This window comes from Ochotona princeps, chromosome 26 (genome assembly GCF_030435755.1).
Source record: "Ochotona princeps isolate mOchPri1 chromosome 26, mOchPri1.hap1, whole genome shotgun sequence".
Classification (NCBI taxonomy): domain Eukaryota; kingdom Metazoa; phylum Chordata; class Mammalia; order Lagomorpha; family Ochotonidae; genus Ochotona; species Ochotona princeps.
In genome coordinates, this window is record NC_080857.1 from 16,310,372 (window position 1) to 16,332,925 (window position 22,554).

Genomic DNA, 22,554 nt, shown 5'->3' on the forward strand with positions numbered 1-22,554 from the left:
TGGAGACCCAGAAGAAGTTCTTGGCTTCAGATTGGCTCAGTTCTGGCCATTGTGGCCACTTTCGGAGTGAACCAGAGGACAGAAGATCGTTTTGTCTCTCCTTCTCTCTGTAAATCTGCTTTTCCAACAAAAATGAGTGAATGAGTGAATCTTAAAAAGAAATGACTCCAAAGGAGAAAGAGAAGGCAACGGTCCCACCACAAGGAAAGGAATGCAAGGGCCAACAAGGACAAACAAAACGAGAAGCACGAAACCATGTTTGCAGTGGTGGGGGCAATCAGACAGGTACTACAAAATGACCAGGGAGGGTAGGGGAGAGACGGGCTAAAAGCATGGAAAGCCCTAAGCCAGCAATGGCAGACGGGCAGAGGGGCAGTCCTGAGGGCCCCTAGCACCTCCCAAGTTGGAATTTGAGGTTCCTGGAAAAGCAGGATTAGCAGAAAGACTCTACATGGATCAACTAAGCCCGCAGATGCCTCTCAACCGTGCGTGAAGACAAGGTTGCTCTCTGCAAAGCAGACCAGGCAGGCTCTGGAGGCCACCCGGGGAACTGGGGACCAGAGCAGAGCACACACAGCACCTGCCCTTCACTCCCACACCCAGGGACAGGGCGTCTTCTCCAAGGCTCCCCCCAATCACAGACGGTCCGTGTCAGCCCACCTGGCCTCCTCCAGTCGCCTGTCCCCCACTGCAAGCTCTGCCACTTTTCTCTAGGTTAATTTCACGCAAATTAAATTGCTCCTCAGCCCAGGTAGGGTCTTACACTCACGCCCTGAAATCCAATTAACCTTCGATAAAGGCCCAGCAATCAATAGTTGGTTCTGTGGCTTAGCAGGCTCCGGCTGGCCGGGGAAAGCCGGCTCCGGTGCGACCTTTCCTTTTAATGAGATCAATGACAGTCAACTGTTGCCAGCTCTAAAAGTGACTGGCAAATATGATCCCCTGGTCAGACCCTCGGTAATACCTGCTTCTGGGCTTACAGACACAGACAAGGCCTCCTACTGGCTGCTCGCCCGCAGGCAGATGAGCAGGCCAGGGCTGCCTAGAGCAAGCAGTAGGCTGAGCTCTGGCTGGCTGGGAGCAGTCCTAAACTCCAGCAACCACCTGAAGCAGAGCTGATGAAAATGCCAGTGTATGCTACCCTGTGCAATCCATCCCACTCCAGATGACTAAGTGTGGCAAGGGGTCTGGGAATTGGCATAAATAGGCTCCTCCCCTCCCCCACCAGCCCCCAAGGGTGTCTGAAATGAGATGAACAAACAAACCTGAGCTCCCGCAAAGTTGGAGAACAAGGGTATGCAAAGGCGTCAAGAAGAAAGGACCCTGAGTCAGGATCTAGCTCCTCCAACCCCACCCATAAGAACATTGAGAGGTGGTGTGACCTGCCTAAGATCACACAGCAAGCCACTGGCAGGGATGGCTCTCCACTCTCTACATCCCTTGCTTCCTACCCTGGTGCTTCCCCATCTGAGCGGATCCGGAATTAGCTACTTAGACTGGTTGTCAGGTGCTCACAAGCTGAGCCCAGGGCACCTGGGATGCTGTAGGTGAGGAGGCTTCGCCCAGGCAGTTTGGTGACTTAGTAAGCAGTCACAGAGGTCTGCAGCCATCCCCATCCGCCTTGGGCAAAGCCACCTGCCAGCAAGGGCATCTTTTTTTAAAGATTTATTTATTTGCCATTTACATTCAGGGCTAATACGAATGGGTGGTAATTTGGTCCTGCCATTTAGCAATGAATTGTTCATTGATTTAGTCTTCTGTTGTTATTTTACTGGGATGTTCTTCACATTTGCCTTTGGTTTTGGTGGGTGCTATTTTTCTTCTCTGTCATTTGTAGGGCAGATTTGGGAGAGGCATATTCTTTTAACTTTTCTGTACTGTGGAAGAATTTTATTTCATTTTCAAAGAAAAAGAAAAGCTTTGCTGGGTATGTTATCCCAGGCCAACAATTTTTTGCTTTTAGAATCTGGAATATAAAGAGAAAAAAAATTGTTAAATAATTAAAAATAAGAATGTCACTCCTCATCAATCAAACATTAGTAGACTGGATTAAAAACACAAAACCCATCTATTTGTTGCCTACAGGAGACATATCTCACCAACAAAGATCGGCGGAAACTATATGTCATGGATTTTGAAATTTTTTTAGTTTCATCTCTTCAAAACACTCTCATTAAAATGTTCACTGACTCATAGATCATACAGTAGCATCATTTTCTTCAAGAAGGTTCTTGATTTTCATTTCTTCAGTGACACATTAGTAATTCAGTAGTAGCATGTTATTTAACTTCATGGCATTGTAAATTTCTATTTCTCTTCCTGTTGTTGTATTGTGGCTTTTCATTTAAGGGCATGTATAGTAACTGTGTAATGGAGACTGTCACATCCAGACGTGAGGATACAATAGAGTATGCATTTCTACTTCCAGATCAAAGATGGACTCCCAATGAAACTGTTAACTATATCTTTTTTTTTTTTGCAGGTATTTTTTTTATTAATTATTTTGCATTATGTGACAGTTTCATAGGCTATGGGAATTCCCCCACCCCTCCCCACGCCCCTCCCCCCGGTGGATTCCTCCACCTTGATGCAGTATTACAGTTCAAATTTAATCAAGATTCTTTCCTTGCAAACGTATACCAAGCATAGAGTCCAGCTACTTATTGTCCAGATGGGTTGAACAGTTCCTTGGGGAGACCATTTCTGGTCCGAAGTTAGAGCTGGTAGAATATCATCACAGTCAATTAAGAGTCCCAATACAACATCAACAGCAATTTGCAACATTATGGAATTGACATGGTTTTGAGTAACCAGTATGTTAAAAAAAAAAAAAAAAAAAAGCAAGTTCTTAACCACATCCTATGATTAGCTCATTGACATTTCAATTTTAGTTTATATACAGGATTGGCTGCTATATACCTTAAAATGGCTATAAGGTATCATTCAGCTGTCTCGTGTCTATTTCATTTTAGTATTTAGCATTTGTTGTGTTGAAGTATAATTTTGCCGATCTTGGCAGATTTTAGGATAATCTAGACTGGCTTGTAACTCTAACAAGACATTTGTCGACAATTAAGGTGCAAAACATTTTTTTTGGGGGGGGTGTGTGCAGGAAAATCCTCAACACCATGGTGAGGAGTAACTAATCTTTGTGTCCCACCCAGCGAGGCATGAGCCAATCCACGCCAGCTCTTTCCTGTCAGATTCCAAGCTCTACTTTTTGTTGTTTGTCTATTTATTTTAGGTTTTTTCAGTTTGTATGATTGTTTGTTTGCTATGAGGGGTTTTCGGAGTGATCTCGATGGTCATTGCGAGGGAGGGTGGGGGTCCACAGGTGGAGCCAGGCTCGGACCAGAGAAAGCTCTCCTCCCTGGTCCCGAAGGACGTTTAATGTTCTTCTGTTTCTGCGGACCACTCAGGGCTTCTGGTTGTCTTTCCGATGACGTTGGTTTCTGCACGGTAGTGTTTGGACTTCTTCCATCCACTGCGATAGCTCCGGTTGGGGGTGGGTGACCTCAGAGTACTTGGCCTCCGAGGGCATCCAATTCCCTGTGGCCTCCTTAGCAGTTGGGATATAGTCCTTGTTGCTCGTATTAATAGTTTGTGGTGAAGGTCTGGGAGTCTTCATGGTTGGGATCCAAGCTTCCTCCTTACCACCTGCTCCACTCTGGAGTGCCCCCCTGCTCCACGCACATGACCTCCTGTTAAGAGGTTGTCAGGATTGCACCCAATTCCCCCCTCATGCATTGGTATAGTAGTTTTACTATTGTTTAGTGCCGCTTTGAGTCTGTTGTCTATGAATTACCAGATTTGATCTTGACAGGCTATATTGTACTTTTTCCTCACTCTTGTTATGGTCCTGAAAAACTTCCCTGCACTCCCTCCCCATTACGGATTAACATAGCATATTGAGGGTATAGCAGGTTTTACAGTTTTTTGATGTAGATCTTAAGTATTCTGACATTAATTGTTGGTTTATAGATTATATCGCATTATCTTATTGCATTGGAATCCATCATACTAAGAGAAATGAACCAATCCCAAAAGGTTAAATACCACATGTTTGCCTTAATCTGAGATGAAAAGATGACAACTTGGAAGATAGTACCTGTATATTGTAATATTAGTGCAATCTCTAACAACCTGTATCCAATGTTAACTATATCTTAACAATAGGATGCTGGACTCTGCCATTGTCCATCCTGCAATGATGGACATGTGACTGCTTATTATTACTATAGTAATAATAAAGGCGAACTCGGAGGGGAAGGTGACTTGGGGAGGTAAGGGAAACCCCAGGGTCTATGGAACTGTATCATAAAATGATAATAATAATAATTTTAAAAAGAGATAAAAATTTTAAAAATATTTATTTATTTGAAAACCACCGTAACAGAGAAAGAGAGGCACAGACAAAACAGAGACTGTCCATCTTCCAGTTCACTCCCCAAATGACCACATGGCCAGGGCTGGCCAAGGCTTTAAACCAGGAGCCCAGAACTCCATCTGGGTCTCATCCCTGTTTTCCCAGATGCATTGGCAGACAGCTAGACCAGAAACAGAGCAGCTGGGACTCAAACCAGGGCTCCTATGGGATGCCAGTGTCATAGATCTCAGCCTCACCTGCTGTGCCACAGTACCGGCCCCTGGGTCACCTTCTTGCATTTAACCAGGATGTCACTCGCTATTTTATCCCTGGGGATTTGGAACAAGGTCCCTGCCCCTTGTCATTTGTCTGTGCCTGTGATTTCCCTCCCTAGGGGATGTTTGTGGCCAGGCTGTCCTCAGGAGGGACAGGCCAATAGCCCAGACATGCTGAGGTCCATGATGCAGGGAGATGGGGCAGCCTCAGAACTCTGCCTACAACCCCCAGGACTGTGGAGTCTTTCACCACAAGGACACACATACACACGTATGCACACAAACATGCATGCATCTCCTATCTAACAGGGTCGTTTCTGCAGTCAGGCCTGCCCTCTTCTGCTTCCCACATGTCTGACGTGCAGCAACAAGCACTGCACAGCACAAGGCCCACAGCCCAGCCCTGAGGCTTCTCTGGGAGTAAGGATCTGGTGCTCCCAAATCAGGAAACCAAAGCGCTGCCCCAGCCCCTCAAGCCCTACAAGCAAGGGCTACAGTAAGGGCTAGGGGTTGAGAAATCAAGACACAATGGGATTGCATGGTGGACATCTGAAGTGGAACAAAGATTCCAGAAAAAAAAAAAGAAGAAGAAGAAAGAACCCACAGTTGATGACAACAATACCAGATCCCAAATAGTGACTCAGCTCAGTAATCAGCGACAACATTCTCTGGCGATAGAAGTGGGAACAGCAGCCACCCTGCCGCGGATGACGGAATTGACTGAGTGCGGCCCAGGAAGTTCATCAGAGGGCCAGACAGGGTTTGTGTCTTTCCCTGGATGATGGTTCAGTTCTGTGGCCAGAAGAAACATTTAACAGTTAAGACACCCATTGCCCCAAACCAACCAACATGCCAATTCCTGGCTCCAGCTCCTGACTCCAGCTTCCCAACAATGCAGATCCCGGGAGGCAGCAGTCATGGCCCAAGTAATAGGCCGCTCATGTGGACACCTGGATTGCAGTCCCACTGCCTGGCTCCACCCCAAACCCTGCAGGAACCTGGAGAGTGAACCAGCAGACGGGGAGAAAACTTGGTGAGCTTACATGGTGTCTTCTCTCTCTGAGCCTCTAAGGTCCCTTTCATAGATGGAGCAGGGCCTGGGCCCTGCAGTCAGGCAGCATCCACAGCATAAGGTGGTAAAGGAGCAAAGACCAAGTACCCACAGTAATAGTAAGAACATCCAGCATCCAACCACTGCTGGGGGCGCACACACACACCAGGCCCAGCCCTGTTCCTGTTTTGAAGTCCTCTAGCATTTCTTCCTTCAAAAAAAACGATTTTTAAAAATTTTTAATTGGGGCCCGGCGGCGTGGCCTAGCGGCTAAAGTCCTCGCCTTGAAAGCCCCGGGATCCCATATGGGCGCCAGTTCTAATCCCGGCAGCTCCACTTCCCATCCAGCTCCCTGCTTGTGGCCTGGGAAAGCAGTTGAGGACGGCCCAAAGCATTGGGACCCTGCACCCACGTGGGAGACCTGGAGGAAGAGGTTCCTGGTTCCCGGCTTCGGATCGGCGCGTACCGGCCCGTTGCAGCTCACTTGGGGAGTGAATCATCGGATGGAAGATCTTCCTCTCTGTCTCTCCTCCTCTCTGTATATCCGGCTTTCCAAAAAAAAAAAAAAAAAAATTTAATTGAAAAGGCAGATATACAGAGAGGAAGAGAGACAGAGAGGAAGATCTTCTGTCTGCTGATTCACTCCCCAAGCGGCCGCAATGGCCAGAGCTAAGCTGATTGGAAACCAGGAGCCAGGAGCTTCTTCTGGGTCTCCCAGGCAAGGGTAGGGTCCCAAGGCTTTGGGCCGTCCTCCACTGCTTTCCCAGGCCACAAGCAGGGAGCTGGATGGGAAGCAGGGCCATCAGGACACAAACCGGCACACATATGGGATCCTGGCACACGCAAGGCGAGGACTTCATCCACTAGGCCACCACTCCAGGCCCCCTACAGCATTTCTTAAGAGTTCGGTGCATAACATGGAAGAACATTTCCATGCAATGCATCAGATGACCTTTGGTGTAAGCCAGGGGGCAGGGTTACATCCAGATGGTGCCATGGCTGCTGGGTAGTTTTGTGAGTAGTTACACACATGGCACCAGTCACAGGGATTCAGGTGCTGCTGCCAGGATCCTGGGAGGTGGATGGGGAAGAATGAGGGAAAAGCATGCAGTCATGCAGACTCATGTTCAAATCCCAGTTCTGGCCCTGCGGAGCTGCATGACACAGGAGTAACTGCTAAAGATACCTGGGCTTTCTCACCTGCAAATGGGGTCACCAGTACATATTCACAGGGATGCCCTGCCACACTTCCCTCTCCCCTTCCCCACTCCCTGGGCACGGGTCAATCACACCCTGCTTGCTGCCCAGGCAACAGCTGGAGGGATCTCCTTGGTGCCTGACTCCACCCCAAGGGTGGAGATACGAGCACAATGAATGCTGGTGGACGAGTACAACTTCAACCTTGCCTGGCAGACCCTCTGGTGATCAACAAGCAGGAAATGAGGTATAGATCCCGCCCACTTGTCCCAGAGACCAAGGGGGTGGGAGGAGGGGATGCACATCCCCCACTCCCCACCTTTCTGTTGCCCTGTGAAGCTGACACAGCCTCCTTGCTCGGCCCTGCAGCCACTGTGTGCGCAGGGTTGCATGAGGTGGCCGAGGAGGGTCTACCTGCTCAGAACTCCACAGTTCCCCAGACACCAAGCCCCACTTAAAGACCATGAGGCCAGGCCCCAAGGCCTCACCGGGGCACACTGGTCCTCAGCGGGCAGCCCCAGCCAGGGATGAGAAGAGGCCCCTCAGACAACGGTCCTGAGCTCTACCCTCACCTCGTTGACGTCAATCTTGTTCTTCTCCATATAGTCTCGGTCATTGACCTGGCCACCATCCACAAACTCCATCAGGAGGACACGCTTGGTGGACAGCTCCCAGTAGATCCGGGGCACCTAGGCAAGAGATGACCATCAGGATGGTTGGGGAGGCAGCAGGGGTTGAGGAGCTTCACTAGGTGTTGTGAGCTTAGTGATGGGCATGGGGCCCCCAAGGCCCAAGAAGGCCCTGGGCAGAAGCCGTGGATAACATGGGGCCTGCCAGGCAGGCTCCCCAGCACTCTCCTTTAGAGAGCCCGCTCTCCTGTCTGGGAGCCAAAGAACAGTTCCCCTACAACTCCCCAGTGCCTGCTGCAGTGGAAAGCCAAAATAGCCCAACACTAGTGTTAAATGCTGTTTCCCTCCCACACCCACCTGCCCCCCATCCCAGTCACAAGAATCCCAAGGCCTGGCCTCAGATTTCTCTCCTGGGTAACAGACACAGTCTATGTGTGTGTTGAGCGAATGAATTATGTTCTCACAGAGGATGCATTTTGTCTCTTGTGCCAATGACCACAAGTCAGATCTTAACCTAAAACCGATTCCCAAACCTCCCCTTCTCCAGAGACAGTCAAACTAAATAACTACCCTTATTCTACACAGTTCCAGCTCATGAGATTTATGTGGACTGTTAGGGTATTCTGGGAAGCCATCTATTCTCTTGGTGAAAAGGGGTGGTGTATGGTGCTGTTCTTCCAGCCCTGAGAGTGGATATGATCCCCAGAGCAGTGGCAGCCACCTTGTAGTCAGAAGGAAAACTCCAAGGCCTCCACAGAGGTGCCGGCCTTGACATTACAACGCCACTACAACAGGAGCAGCAACCACCTGCTGAGAGGCTTTCTGCTACACAAGGAAAATACATTCTTTTTCTGTGAGGTAAGTCAGGCTTTACCTGCACACAGACGTATAAGCAACAGATATTCCCTCCAACTTCCTCTGACCCTGAAGATACCCCCAAGTCCAAAAGCGAGCATCTTTTTCCAGGTGTAGGCAAAAGATTGGCATGTTTCGAGGGCTACCAGGCCATCACATGGGTGAGTGACACCGTGAGGACCACCCAGCCAGCAGTCACATCTCCCCCAAAGGCTGATAAGTTGACTTCCTCTGTTAGACACACCAACAGGGCATCCAACTCAAATGCTTTAGAGGATCCAGTCTCCTGGATCATAAATTCAACCAGCAGGGAGGTGGCTGGTGGCCCGCAGGTTAACAGCCCGACTTTCTGATGCTTACTGTGCCAAAAGCAGCTTAGTCTTGAACCAGTCACTGAACTCCAGGTCTCAGACTTCCTGGCTGGATGGAGCTGTTCTGGCCCATCTGCAGAAGGAGCTCTGGGAGCAGCAGGGCCATCCAGAGAGTCACATGCTTGAATTGGAACAGAAATACCCAGAAAAAACTCAGATGTTATGACTGAGCCCAGTGCTGGGATAGAATGAGTCAAGCCACTACCAGCGATGCTGACCTCCATCAGAGCACCACTGCTGGTCCCCTCTGCTCCACTTCTGATCCACCTCCTTATAAATGCACCTAAAGAAACAGCAGAGGGCAGCCCTTGGGGGCAGGCCCAAGTTCCTGAAATCCATGTGGGAGATGCAAACAGAGCTCTTGGCACCTGACCTGGCCTGATGCACCCCTGGCCACTGCAGCTCTCTGGGAGTAAACCAACAGATGGAAGCTCTCTTTCTCTCTATCAATCCACCTTTCAAATAAATAAAATAAACCTTTAAAATGTTATTACAGTTCACTACTACCCTGTGGTTTTTGCCATTTGAAAATGTGAGCCCAGAGAGAAGTCTGGGCTTCTGTCACTTTGTACTTAAACGTTTGACTCTGGCATTTTTCAAAAAGCAGATTAAAAAAAATTGTGGTTTGTTTGTGTCTCCCAATAAGAGAGATGTGTGTTGGGCTTGGGTATGCCCCTTTGTCTAGAAAAACCTAAACTTGTCAGTGGGCACCCAGGGCCCAAGCTGGGATAGGAGGTCAGATACCCCTACCATCCTCCATCCTCATCCTGAGCTGGGCCTGCCTGGGGCAACTTAAGAAAGAGAACTGGACAGAGAGGCTCTGGACCTGCTCATGGGGGACCTGGGGTGTGCTGGACTCGCCCCTTCCTCCCCTGGGCCAGGGTCTCCTTCCAATTACCCCCAGCCCAGCCTAACAGCACACTGGGCCCCTTGCTTCCACTGCTTCAATATGACAAGACTAAGATAGACCTGGGAGATGGGGCTAAGGGGCCAGGCCAGGGGAAAGGGGGTGAAGATGGATGTTCTGGGGGGCTCAGGGAGGGCTGTGGAGGTCCCTCAATGGGTGGACTTTGGACAACAAGCTCAATTAGGAGGAACTTACTCCTAGATCACCACATGGGCAGGAGGCCTTAGGTATGGGGAGAGATTAAACTTGACCCCAACGGCCTCTGTTTCTTCTATCAAGCAAGGAAAATGGGACCAAGGCAGGAAGAACTGTGCCTTTTCTGATGGAGTTACCCACTAACCCAATGGCAGGTCCTAGCGGTTGCCCCTTTGGCACAGAGCAGAGGCCCCATCTGTGGACTCAACCCATTCCCTCTCTCGAGGCCACACATGACCCCAAGGAAGGCACGGATTGTGGCCTCCCAGCCCGGCCTTGACCTTGGCTATCTACTTTGTCCTGAGCTGTGGTCACCCTATACATGAAACAGCCCTGACTCCTTGGGACCAGCAGGCATGGCACAGGGCTGCAGCCCTCCCATAGCCAGGAATTGGACTGCCAAGCCAAAGCCCCAGGCTGCACCCCACAAGCTGTGTGGCTGGGGTTAAGTCGCTGAGCTTTTCTAAGTGCCGGTTTCCCTGCCACTTAAGCAAATGACAGCTCCAGCAGAAGCAACACTTCCCATTCCCTACAATCTCCTAGCCCCAGATACTTGGTCAACACTGGGCTAAACTGTGTGCTGCCCCTGGATGGCCATGTAGACTTGGTGGCTTCCGGACACAGCAGGACCAAACAGCAGGGCAACAGACAGCTTGCCAAAATCCAGACCTTTGTCATGAACAGCGAGGAAGGTGGGAGCTTCGTGTGCAACTCAGAGTCCAGCTGCCTCCTCCCTTCCTGCTAAGCTGTGTCATCATGGGTGTCTCTGGGCCTTCAATCTCCCCACTGAAGACACGGGGCTGACAATGGCCCTTCCCTATGGGACTGTACTGAGCAAGAAAGGACACAGAGAGCAATGCCGCAGTTATTCATGAGTAACCTCTGCACACACCAGAGGTTCTGAGAGTCTTAGCAAACTGTGCTGCAGTTCCAGATCCAGTTTTTGGAGAGTTTCAGGCTCCTGACTTCGCCTGGTGTGGCCCTGCTCCCGAGAGCACCGACGTCCAGCCCTCCTCTCCATACATGTCTCCTTTCAGCCCAGAACCTCATGGGCAGGAGGCAAGTCTTCTCCTTTCTGCCTGGACTCTGGTTTACCCCCAGGTTGGCCACAAGCCTCTCTCCTGTGCCCATCCTGCACCCTCTCCCCTGCACACACAGCTCTGCTTGCCAAGGGCTGGTCTTGACCGTTCGGCCTGGCTGCCCCCTCTCTCCTCCTGGACTGCTGGAAGCTGCATTTGTATTCAGGGCTTGTCTGTGGCCCAGAGGTGCACAGCACAGAGCGGAGGCCGTTAAACCCCACAGTGGTGAAGGTTTTAAACTCCACAGAGTAGTGAAGGTGCACATTGGCGAAGCTCAAGCTCTTGGCTAAGGCTTCACCACACGCAGATGTCGCGATACGTGCCTGTGAGCACAAGCTGCCTGTCCTCAGTTTTAAGAGCTGAGCTGGGTTTGCAGCACAAGACTTGCTTCCCGCTTGCTACGTGTTTAGGCAAAATTAATTACTCCAGGGCCTTGGTTCCTCCCCTGTCTTAGGAATGATGTGTGAGTTCTGGAAGCAGTGGGTCAAATCAGTGCATCAATTATTTACCCATTTGGCATCCTTGTTTCAAAAATGTGTGTTATTATTATGATGACATGTCTTGGTCTGGCAGTTGTTAGCTGGCCTCAGCCAGGGGACGACTTTGCCGTTTCCATGGGAACGGTGCCGGAGATGGTTCAGTTTGGCTGGCTCATTGTTCTGGCTCTGAGGGGCACCCCTGCTGGGTAAAAGGCAGCAGAAAATCCCAAGAGCCCCCATCCAGGCTGGGAGTCAGGAAAGACACCTGACAACCTTGGTTCCTCTAGTCATCAGCTATCATCCGTGAAATGGGACGGTGGCAGTGGCAAGGATTTGGTGTCACAGCACCTCCACAAGGCCCAATGCAGAAGAGTGGACCGTATGTACAGGTTCCCGTGTACCATCAACTCTTCTTGCAGCCCTCTGAGTTCTTCATCTCAGGTGCCTTTAAGTCCAGTCTTTTGGGAATCCACCAAAACTAAGCATCGGACTGGGTGCGATTCCACCTAGACTACAACATCACACTTGTGTGTTGCTTCCCTCACTTGGTGGAAAGGCTTCCAGAGCAAGGCCATAACCTTCAGCTCAGGAAGTGCTCATCATAGAATAAAGGAACCTTCTAAAGAAAAAGGAGACACGCGTGGCAGCAGATCTTAATGACTGATGCCCCTGCATAATTAGCTGATCCTCTGCACTCACCCGAGAGAGCCCAGTGCAGGCAGAGCTGGGGCTCTGAGCCTCAAGGCGGAGGCATCCCTACCAGGACGAGGCTGCACTTCTGGATTTGCTTGCCCAAGAAGATGTGTCTGTCCCCGACCATGAGAATGGCTGAGGCAAGGCCAACCAGGCACACTGGATGTGGTAAGTCAGAGCAGACCTTGGATGCACTCAACACACCAAACTGCTCCCATAACTTCATTCTCCACCAAAGCTGTGTGGTGTGGCATGGCGCTCATCACCAAGCTGAGGGTCTGCTTCCTGTCAGTCAAGCATCTGGGTCCTCAAGTGGCTAAAAGACATGGGTCTTCATCCATTGTAGCCCAATGACTTGGCTAGCAGAAGTATAACCACCTGCCACCCAACTCCACTTTTCATGATGACTGCAAAAGTCAGCTCCCCTTCAGTCCAGGAAAATGGAACCCTTCCCATCCAGAGCTTCCAAGAAGAAAGCTCCCTGATTCGGCTCCCACATGCTCGGTGATCATGCCCCGGGCCTCCTGAGGGAAGTGGGAAGGGATGATGCCTTCTGCCGCTAAACCCTCTTCAGACCACCAGAGTGGCCCTTTAGCAACTCAGGGTATTCTTGGGGCAACAGTTGTAAAACTCACTTACAATAAACCATGTTGGAGAACTGGCCTGGTAGGCATACTTCTCCTTCATTCCCTTCCCTGGAACCACATAGGGAACATCAGCTTCCAGAGACCAGCTCCAGGGCCAGCACCAGCAGGGCCATCTTGACCTGGCAGACCATAGAGTGCCTTCCAAGGCCTCAGAGCGCTCCCTCTCCTCAGGCACCTGCAGCAGTAACTTGGCACCATGTGACACTGTTCCCCATATTAAGTGCCATCTGTAACCTAGGGCATTTCTGCTAGGACACTTGTTTAGGGAAAAAGAAAAAATACACACACATGCACACACACACTTTATGTACATTTTATATACACACATACATATATATACATACATACATACATATATGTAGTAATGCCACTGCCACGATGGGGAACAGTTTGAGCATCATGCAGATTTTAAATTTGTCTCTGTACCCACTCAGCCATGGGAAAGACCTATGATCACAGAACGGCATCCAGCTGAACTGGGCCACAAGGGAGAGCATAGAACACATGCTGACACCCCTTGACCACCATCCTCACCGGGTGCCATCAATGCCTGGCCCATTATAGCTGACCCACCTTCCAATAACTCACTGCAACTCCAAAACAGCTGCTCTTATCATGCCTACCTCCCCAGCCAAGTGCGAGGTACAGCACGGGGACTGTGGATTTATGTAGGTCTCAGCCACTGAACATGTGCACAAACAGTGCCCTTTCTGTCCTCTGCCTTTTTCTGCATCAGTGATAAAGTCTGTGAGTGCGGGGCCCCTAATCCTTTTTCCATAGGCCCTGTGGTTTCTGTTACGAGGTTTAGCATACTATGGTGATTTCAAGGAACAGATGTTGTGCTACAGCAGGACTAACTGTACATTAGATGAGTTAATGTAATAAACATGTGTTTGGAACCATGCTGGAGCATATTCTTGTTAGCTACCATCATCATCATCATCATCATCATCATCATCACCATTCCATGCTTCACAGAGGCAGAGACCATGGCATTTGAGGAGCTTTCCAAAAGTTTGCAGAAAATGAACATCATGAAGAACCTATGCCTAGATTTGAAAATGCTTTTGCATAAAATAAACTTTTAATTCCATTTTCCATCAACTTTTGGACACACACTTGCAAAGGCCCTTGTGCTCATGGTCTCGGAATTATGTTATTCAATGTCAGTTTCATTGCCTGACAGGTCAGCATCACATTTAGTATATCTTTATAAATCACCTCCTAGGACTTTCACATACACGCATATAGTCCAGTGATAAACCACTTGTCCTCAGACAGCAGACTCAGCAAGGATATGCCCCACTCGTGTCCAGCCACCTCACTCTCCCTAGACCACCAAGCCCTGTTCCCACCCCCACTCCCTGTCATTCCATCCCTCATACCTTCAAGAACTCGAAGTGCTGCAACATCTGGGCTACTTTCTCAGCATTCCTCCCCTCGTTGAGGAAGTCCAACTCCAACGGCAGGTTCTTCTTGGCTTCTTCAACCAGCCACATGAACTCGAACTCCGGGAATAACTGCTTCACAGCCAGCACGAGCACCTGCAGTTCGCCAAACGCCCCGTCAGTTGGTTTCCAGCCCTCCAGGAAGACAAGCACATTTCCTCTTCTGCTGCCTCAGTGACCCCCAGAGCAAGGGTCAGGCACACCTGGGTTGTCTGCACCAAATCAGAGATGATGGTGGCCCAAGAGCCACCACCAACCAGCGAGGAGCCCTTCCCAATTACCCAGCAGTAGCCTAAGCTCTTTCAACTCTACTTATTCCTCACCACCACGCCAGGGCAGCAGGGAGACACACATCTTATCATCCCCCTTGTATAGATAAGGTCATTGAGGTTCCAAGACATTACATGATTTCTCCTGTAGCTACCCAGTGAGGAAATGCAAAGCTGGAATTCTGTTTGACTACACAACTCCAAAGTCCCAGCTCTGAAGAACTTTACCAAACTGGGGCTACTGGCTCCAGGATGGTTCCTCATGGTCCCACTGACACACAGTAGGCCACATCCACCGTGACTGTCCTTCATTCATTCCTTCCTTCTTTTCTTCCTTCTTTTCTTTGCCTTTACAACAGAGATTGGATACCTATCATCCAAAAATCTGAAACCAGACGTATTCCCAAATACAAAACTGTCTGAGTACGAATAGTGGTAAATGTCACACCTGACTTTGTGTGATAAGCTGCAGTTAAAAAGTAGATACACTGAAAATATTGTGTAAAATTACCTTCTGGGGGCAGGTTTTCAGCCTAGTAGTTAACATGCCAGTTAGGCTGTCTGCAGCCTACAGCACAACACCTGGGTTCCACACCTGGTTATACTCCTGACTCTAACTTCCTGCTAATGAGACCCTGGGAGTCGGCAGATATTATCTCATATAACTAGGTCCCTCCTACCCATGCAGGGGACCTAGATTGAGTTCTCAGCACCCTGCTTCAGCCTGGCCCCACCATGATCACTATGGGCATTTGAGGAGCAAACTAGGAAAAGAGGCAGGGCTGGCATTTGTTATCTCTTTTCTCTCCCTCTTTCTTTTTCCTCTCCTTTCTTTCATCCACCCCCCCACTCCCTCTCAAATTAATTTTAAAACGCTTAAATGTCACCTTCAGGGCCTGGCGGCGTGGCCTAGTGGCTAAAGTCCTCGTCTTGAACACACCAGGACCTCATATGGGCGCCGGTTCTAATCCTGGCAGTCCCACTTCCCATCCAGCTCCCTGCTTGTGGCCTGGGAAAGCAGTGGAGGATGGCCCAAAGCTTTGGGACCCTGCTCCTGCATGGGAGACCTGGAAGAACTCCTGGCTCCCGGCTTCGGATCAGCACAGCTCCAGCCATTGCGGTCACTTGGGGAGTGAGGCATTGGACAGAAGATCTTCCTCCCTGTCTCTCCTCCTCTCTGTATACCTGACTTTGCAATAAAAATAAATAAAATCTAAAAAGACTTCTTCAACGACCTCATCGTGCTTGGAGTGGCGAGATTGGCAGCGATTCATAACTGGTGAACTATCACAACCACTTGAGCAAGAATCTCGGAGCAGGCCCCACATCTGGGACCTGGAGTGGGTGGGAAAACTGGGTGGAGCTTCTCCCTTAAAACTCTACCTCAGATACCTGAAGGAAACAATATGGAAATAATAGACTTACCCACTTTCCTACAGCCCTTGAACCTTTTTATCCTAATAAACTATGTAAACCATAAAAAAATAAAAAAACAAAAAAGATTTCTATACAGGCGATGTGTATAATGAGCATATAAGAAATAGAAATGGGGCCCAGCGGCGTGGCCTAGCGGCTTAAGTCCTCGCCTTGAAAGCCCCGGGATCCCATATGGGCGCCGGTTCTAATCCCGGCAGCTCCACTTCCCATCCAGCTCCCTGCTTGTGGCCTGGGAAAGCAGTTGAGGACGGCCCGATGCATTGGGACACTGCACCCGCGTGGGAGACCCGGAAGAGGTTCCAGGTTCCCGGCATCGAATCGGCGTGCATCGGCCCGTTGCGGTCACTTGGGGAGTGAATCATCGGACGGAAGATCTTCCTCTCTGTCTCTCCTCCTCTGTGTATATCTGGCTGTAATAAAATGAATAAATCTTTAAAAAAAAAAAAAGAAATAGAAATGAATTTTCTGTTTATACTTGAGTCCCCTCCCTAAAATATCTCAAGATCTGTTCACAAATATCAAAAAATCTGAACAAAAAAGTCTGAAAAATCTATAGTCCCAAGCAATTCAGATAAGCAGTACTTAACCTGCATTGTTTTCTAAACCTTGCATACATCTGAAATATTTCATAATAAAAAACTGGATGAACCTGGCACAATAGCCTAGTGACTAAAGTCCTTGCCTGGCATGTGCCGGGATCCCATGTGGGCACCAGTTCCTGTCCCAGCTGCTCCACTTCCCATCCAGCTCCCTACTTGTGGCCTGGGAAAGCAGTTGAGAATGTCTCAAAGCCTTGGGACCCTGCACCCGCGTGGGGAGACCCGGAAGAAGCTCCTGGCTCCTGGCTTCTGATCAGCTCAGCTCCAGCCAATTCGGTCACTTCGGGAGTGAACCAGAGGATAGAAGATCTTTCTCTCTGTTTCTCTTTCTGTAAATCTGACTTTCCAATAAATAAACAAATCTTAAAACACACACATACACACACATACACACACACACACACACGCACACACACAAACTAAACTGAATAAGGGAACAAGGCCAGACAAGAGGAGCAAGAAGCAAGCAGCTTAACAACTCAGATGAAAAGCTGCTCAAATTTTTGGCATTTGGGTCCTACTGCAGTCTTACTTTGAGCCATTCTCGACTGCTTTCCCAGGCCACAAAATGATGACAAAGGGGGTTTCAGATGACTTAATATGGCAAGCAGAGGTCAGTTGAATGTCATGACATGAATACCATGGGCAGAGAACAAGAGCCCAGTAGTGTGTGCAGAAATTTCCAGAACCCCATCTGAGGGCAGAGACTCAGATCTGAGGTTACCTGCCGCCTAGGCTTTGAATGGAAGACAGTTTCACAAGTTCATGGATGATGGCTTGGTGGCAGGTGAGCAAGGGTGATGGCAAGGACATGGAAGGCGTCCCAGAGTACCAAGAGCAAGACAAAGACAGCACCTCCCCTGTGGCATTCAAATCTGTGGACTGGTCAGTTCAGGAATTTGTCCTATGCTTCAGTGAGTTCTCCAAAAACATTGACCTCAACTCCTGACTATATAAACAAGGTGGCAAAGAAATGAGGGCAGGCTCTGTGGAGCAGCAAGTTGAACTGCTGCCTGCGATGCCAGCATCACACACAGGCAGTGGTTCAAGTGCTGGCTGCTCCACTTCCCACCAAGCTCTCTGCTAATACACCTGGGAAAGCAGCTGAAGGTAGCGCCCAATGCCTCAGGCCCAGCCACACAATTGGGAGACCCAGATGGAGTCCTGGTTCCTGTGTTCTGACTGACCTAGCCTCTGCCATTGCGGCCAGTTGGAGACTGACCCAGCAGAAGGATGATCTTGCCCTGTCTGTTCTCTAAACACTCTGCCTTTCCTATAAATTATAACAAGTCTTCCAAAAAACACTGGCCTATGGGTACCTTCCAATCTTCGCAGGATGAGCATCAGCTAAAAGCCCTGTCTTAGAATCTTTTTTGTTTGTTTGTTTTAGACTCTTATGTTGCTGAGCCCAACAATGTGTTAGGCAAATAGAATACAAAAGAAATCAGCCTCAACCAAGGCCATCAACCACAGGCATGCATGGCTTTGCTTTCAAAGCCCACGCTCTAGGGGAGGAGCCAGGCATCACTCTAAACAGCTCAGCACACAGCATTGGTACACCTAGTCTCTACCAAAATCTCTTATAATTATGTTAGGTGGCAGTCTAAATTTCTTTGCAGGCTTGCCGAGTCTCTCCTGGGCTAGACCTGTGACCTTACAACAATCGATTCAATTTTTGTTTCTGTTTATGTCACACAAAACCAGCAGAGATGTGCTGCCTGAGAGGCCTGGGCCACATGTCTCAGACCCAGACACCCAGACACCCTGGCATCCTGCCAGGTGCACCTAAGACAGCCCTGTGGACACCTAACAGGGGATGGGGCAGGTGCACAGGAAACAGGCACAATGCACTCAGGCTGGGGCCAAGGACACACACAGCACCAGACACCTGAACCCCACCCTCTGTGCTCCAAAGGGGCACAGACAAGCTGCATGGCATTTTGCCTCAGTTTGAATTCCAGGGCAGCCCAGGCACCCTTGTTATCTCAGCCAGCAGTTACTGACCACACTCTAGGCAGAGAACCTGGGTCAGTCACAGGCATACACAGGGCCCCACCTGTAGCCCAGTAAGGTCCACTCCAACAACACTTCTTCGCCATCACCACACGTCATGGTTATTTGTGAGACTGGTAATTATCATTAATATCCCAATAGCGCTGAAAGGTCCATTAAAGATTTTTCTGTTCCCAATCAATGCTATAATTAGTCACTACTAATGCTATCGATTAGTATTAATATCAAATGCCATTAATCATAAAGTCACAGATTTTATTAATATACCATGCTAATGACTAATTCGAGCAACCTCATTAATAACTGAAAAAACTTGACTCATAAAACTGGCTGCCACAGCACTGTGAGAGTGGCATGTCACTGCCCTGGTCCCTCTCATCCCCAGAAGATACAGCTCAAGGTCAGGAAGCAATGCCTGCGACCACACACAGGAACCAGCTCGATCCTGTATATACTGCGCTTCTTCCAAGACCCACCACCACCCTGGTGAAGTTCAGTGCATAAATTGGACCCAACCAAAGAGTGATAGCAATAACTAAATAAACAAGAGCACCAGACTGTGACAAAAGGTATGTAAATGGGGTCTCTCTGTGTCAGAATGTCACACTGCACTGACCATAGGCAAGCTCAATTGTGGACTGCAAAACCACAGACAGGAAGGGAACTCACGCACCTTAAACCCAGGGGGCCAACAAGTGTAAAATAAAACACCTTCCTCTCACTTCGTCCTCTGATCAATCCCCTTGGGAGTCTCTTCTAAGCAGGTTCACTGTTTCCCTTTTGGCAACAGATGCAATCAACTAAAATAAAAACAGGTGGTGTGAGCAAGTGGCCTTTAGGATATTTCTCCCGAAATGTAACTTCTCTAAAAATTCCTTGCCACTGTTGTCATCCCAGCTGCGCACACTCCACACTCAGTAGGTGTTTGCTGAATATGCCCATGAATGAACAAGTGGATACACAGATGAATAAGCAAATGGGTTCTTAGAAGGTTTGCTCTGCTCTGTTAGTGAGATCGACTGACTTTCCGGTTTCTGAGATTTCAGTGGAAAAAACGAATTAACTCAGAATTTTGGCGAAGTAGTTTCAGAATGCCTGAGGATTCAACTGTTTTTCCTTAAAGATTTATTTATCTGAAAGACAATGATTTATTTATCTGAAAGACAATCGAGCAGGAGGGAATGAGGTAGTAAGGGAAGAACGAAGGAGGAAGGGAGGGGGAAAGAGAGAATATTCTACTAACTGGGTCAGTTCCCACTGGCCTCAGAGAAGCCCAGGACTTATCCAGATCTCCCATGTGGGTAACAGGGGCCCAAGCCCTTGGGCCATCTTCTGTTGCTTCCCCAGGCACATTAGCAGGTAGTTGGATCGGAAGAAGAGCAGGCAGGACTCAAATTGGCACTCCAACATGGGATACCAGCATTACAGGTGGCAGCTTAGCTCACTGTGCCATAATGCCAGCCGCCTGATAAATCTTGATTTAATCTGGAAGTTTCTAAAATCAATCACACTGCGTTCAATAATTAATACTTCCTTCAAGCTTAAAAAAAATCAACTGTTTTTCCTATGTAGTCATTAGCTCACCAGTGGATCAAACAATTGTGGGCCACACAAAAATACAATGGAAAAAAAACAAAGAGTTGCACAAAAATTGCAAAAACTAGTAGGTTTTTCTTATGGTAGCAAAAAATGGAAATTATCGTTATTTAGTACCTCCTACATACCAGGCATTGTACTACAACGCACTTGCTATACATACTCACATTTTTTTTCCTGTAGGAAGGAGATAGGTTTTAGGAGATTAAAGTGCTTTTTAAAGTCAGGCAGTTTGTAATTGTCAAAAAAGGGTCTGGACCCAGTTTTTTCTGGTTCTTTCTTTATGGAGCCTCGCCTTGCGTGACACAATATAGGACACTCTCATAGGAAGTTTGTGATAAGCCAGAGAAAGAGCATTGCTAGCTGTAAAATGCAACTGAACGCAAGTTACTCTTATCAAGTTATTAAATAATACAAAAGAAATAACGTTCCATGGAAAAACAGCACATTTAAATAGCATGCCTGCACTGATTCAAACTGGTAAAAAGGGATGTGAGACAAGAATCAAGAAATCAGTTTGGAGGGATGTAAATAGCTTGTCATTCACAGGGTTGATCTTTGCCTTGCTAAGTTATCAAAGTGTACACCTTTTAGAACACAGAATTATTGAGTGAAGAGAAATTTCCAGGAGATAGCCTTTGTCTCTATTTTATATACAAATTTTTCAAATAAAATCAGCTGTTGGATCCCATGCTGACACACACATTACCTAGCCACCCACTGTTTCAGCAACACAGAAGAGAAATAAGATGACAGCATGCACTGAAGTGATGCTCAAAAAAAAAAAAAAGTCAGAACTATGAACATCCCAGGCCCTTGTCAGAGACCCTGGGGATGGGCCAGATGACAGCAAGCAGTGGACTAGGTCCTGGCACATGGGCCCAGAGTCCCTTCTGCCCCAACACAGCTCCATGCCTTGGGGACAGTGGCACATGGACGGCATGGTACTTGGCCATGAGTTTGATGCCTTGGGGGTGATGGGACAAGAAGCTGTTCATCATGAGTAAGGCCTGAGAGATGACTAGGAACAACTCAGGCTGATGGCCTCACCTCTGGCTCACAGACCATCCAAGTCCTGCCCTGGTCATAAGTAGTGAGAATGACAGTGAGACGCAACCCACCAGGCCCCCAGGACCATGGGCAGACAGAAGTGCTGCAAAGCCAGTCTGCCAGCCAATGGACAGACTGTGCCTCACCAGCTCACCTCTGCCTGCTGATTCATGGTTCCAAGCTCTGAGCTCAATTAGTCTGGCTCTGGACAGCCACTCGAATCAATAAAAGTCACTGGCAGTGCATCTAGAAGGAGAGTTGCCCCAGCGATGAAAGGGACAATATCAGGTGATGATGACAAAGCTGAAAAGCAGTCTTGGCTGAGCCTGCCTCTTTTGTGCAAACTCATCAGCACCACTGGAGTCGTAGATATCAACAGAGTCAACCTTCACTTCGATGCCATTATGCAACAGCCTATCCCACAGATTCCAAATACTAGGTGCTACTTGTTATTTGGTGTCAGCCCAACAGCTATTTCCCTTACCTTCCCGGCTAAGAGAACCCCAACTGTGTGCAGCCCACATACCTTACAAGGAAGGCAGGCCTTATTCACCCAAGGCAGTATATCATGACCTGTCTAAGCTAAGCCAATCAAGGCAGTCTCACTTCTCTTGCCATGACTGCGGCATGGGCATTGCTTCAGGTCAATAAGAAATGCAGGGAATTCTATTAGGGAACTCCTTTCCAACAAGGAACGTGAACACAAAGATAGCGGCATCTGAGTACCACCTCCATAGGACACTGGGAACTGTACAAATGTTTGGGTCCTGAGAGCAACACTAACTTAGGAGGACAAAATGGGTATGAAGCTTGCAGAGTAAAAGATGGAAAGACCCTGGACTCCTCCACACTGCAAAGAGGAACTCTGTAACAGCAGACACTGTTTCCAGATGCCTTGGCACGCAACACAACAGGGGCAGTTGTCATCTATATCACCTCAGTTACATGTTCTGCTTTCTTCAGCCAAAACTGTCCCCCAGTCAGCTGCTCTCAAAAATGTCCTCCCGAAGACATCCATCTGCCTCTGTCCTCATAGCAAATACAAAGGTGCTTCAAAAAATTCATGGAGGCCCGGCACAGTAGCCTAATGGCTAAAATCCTTGCGTTGCACACACCAGGATCCCATAGGGAACCAGTTCTAATCCCAGCAACCCTGCTTCCCATCCAGCTCCCTGCTTGTGGCCTGGGAAAGCAGCCAAGGACAGCCCAAAGCCTTGGGACCCTGCATCTGCATGGGAGATCCGGAGGAGGTTCCTGGCTCCTGGCTTCAGACTGGCTGAGTTCCAGCCATTACAGCCATTTGGGAAGTGAAACATCAGAGGAAGATCATCCTCTCTGTCTCTTTGTATAACTGATTTTCCAATAAAAATAAATAAATCTTTAAAAAAAAACTCATGG

At 48.7% G+C, this 22,554-nt stretch overlaps 1 protein-coding gene across 3 annotated transcripts in view; it reads right to left on the bottom strand.

Annotated features, from left to right (window-relative positions):
- The window catches only part of ADCK1 (aarF domain containing kinase 1), a 101,192-nt gene that overhangs the window by 19,233 nt on the left and 59,405 nt on the right, over positions 1-22,554 (bottom strand). For all 3 annotated transcript variants that reach the window (XM_058655376.1, XM_058655377.1, XM_004584574.2), the window contains 2 exons: positions 14,130-14,288; positions 7,462-7,578 (listed from right to left, as the gene is read on the bottom strand). In XM_058655376.1, coding sequence (XP_058511359.1) covers positions 7,462-7,578; positions 14,130-14,288 — 276 coding nt within the window. The remainder of the gene's footprint in view (positions 1-7,461; positions 7,579-14,129; positions 14,289-22,554) is intronic.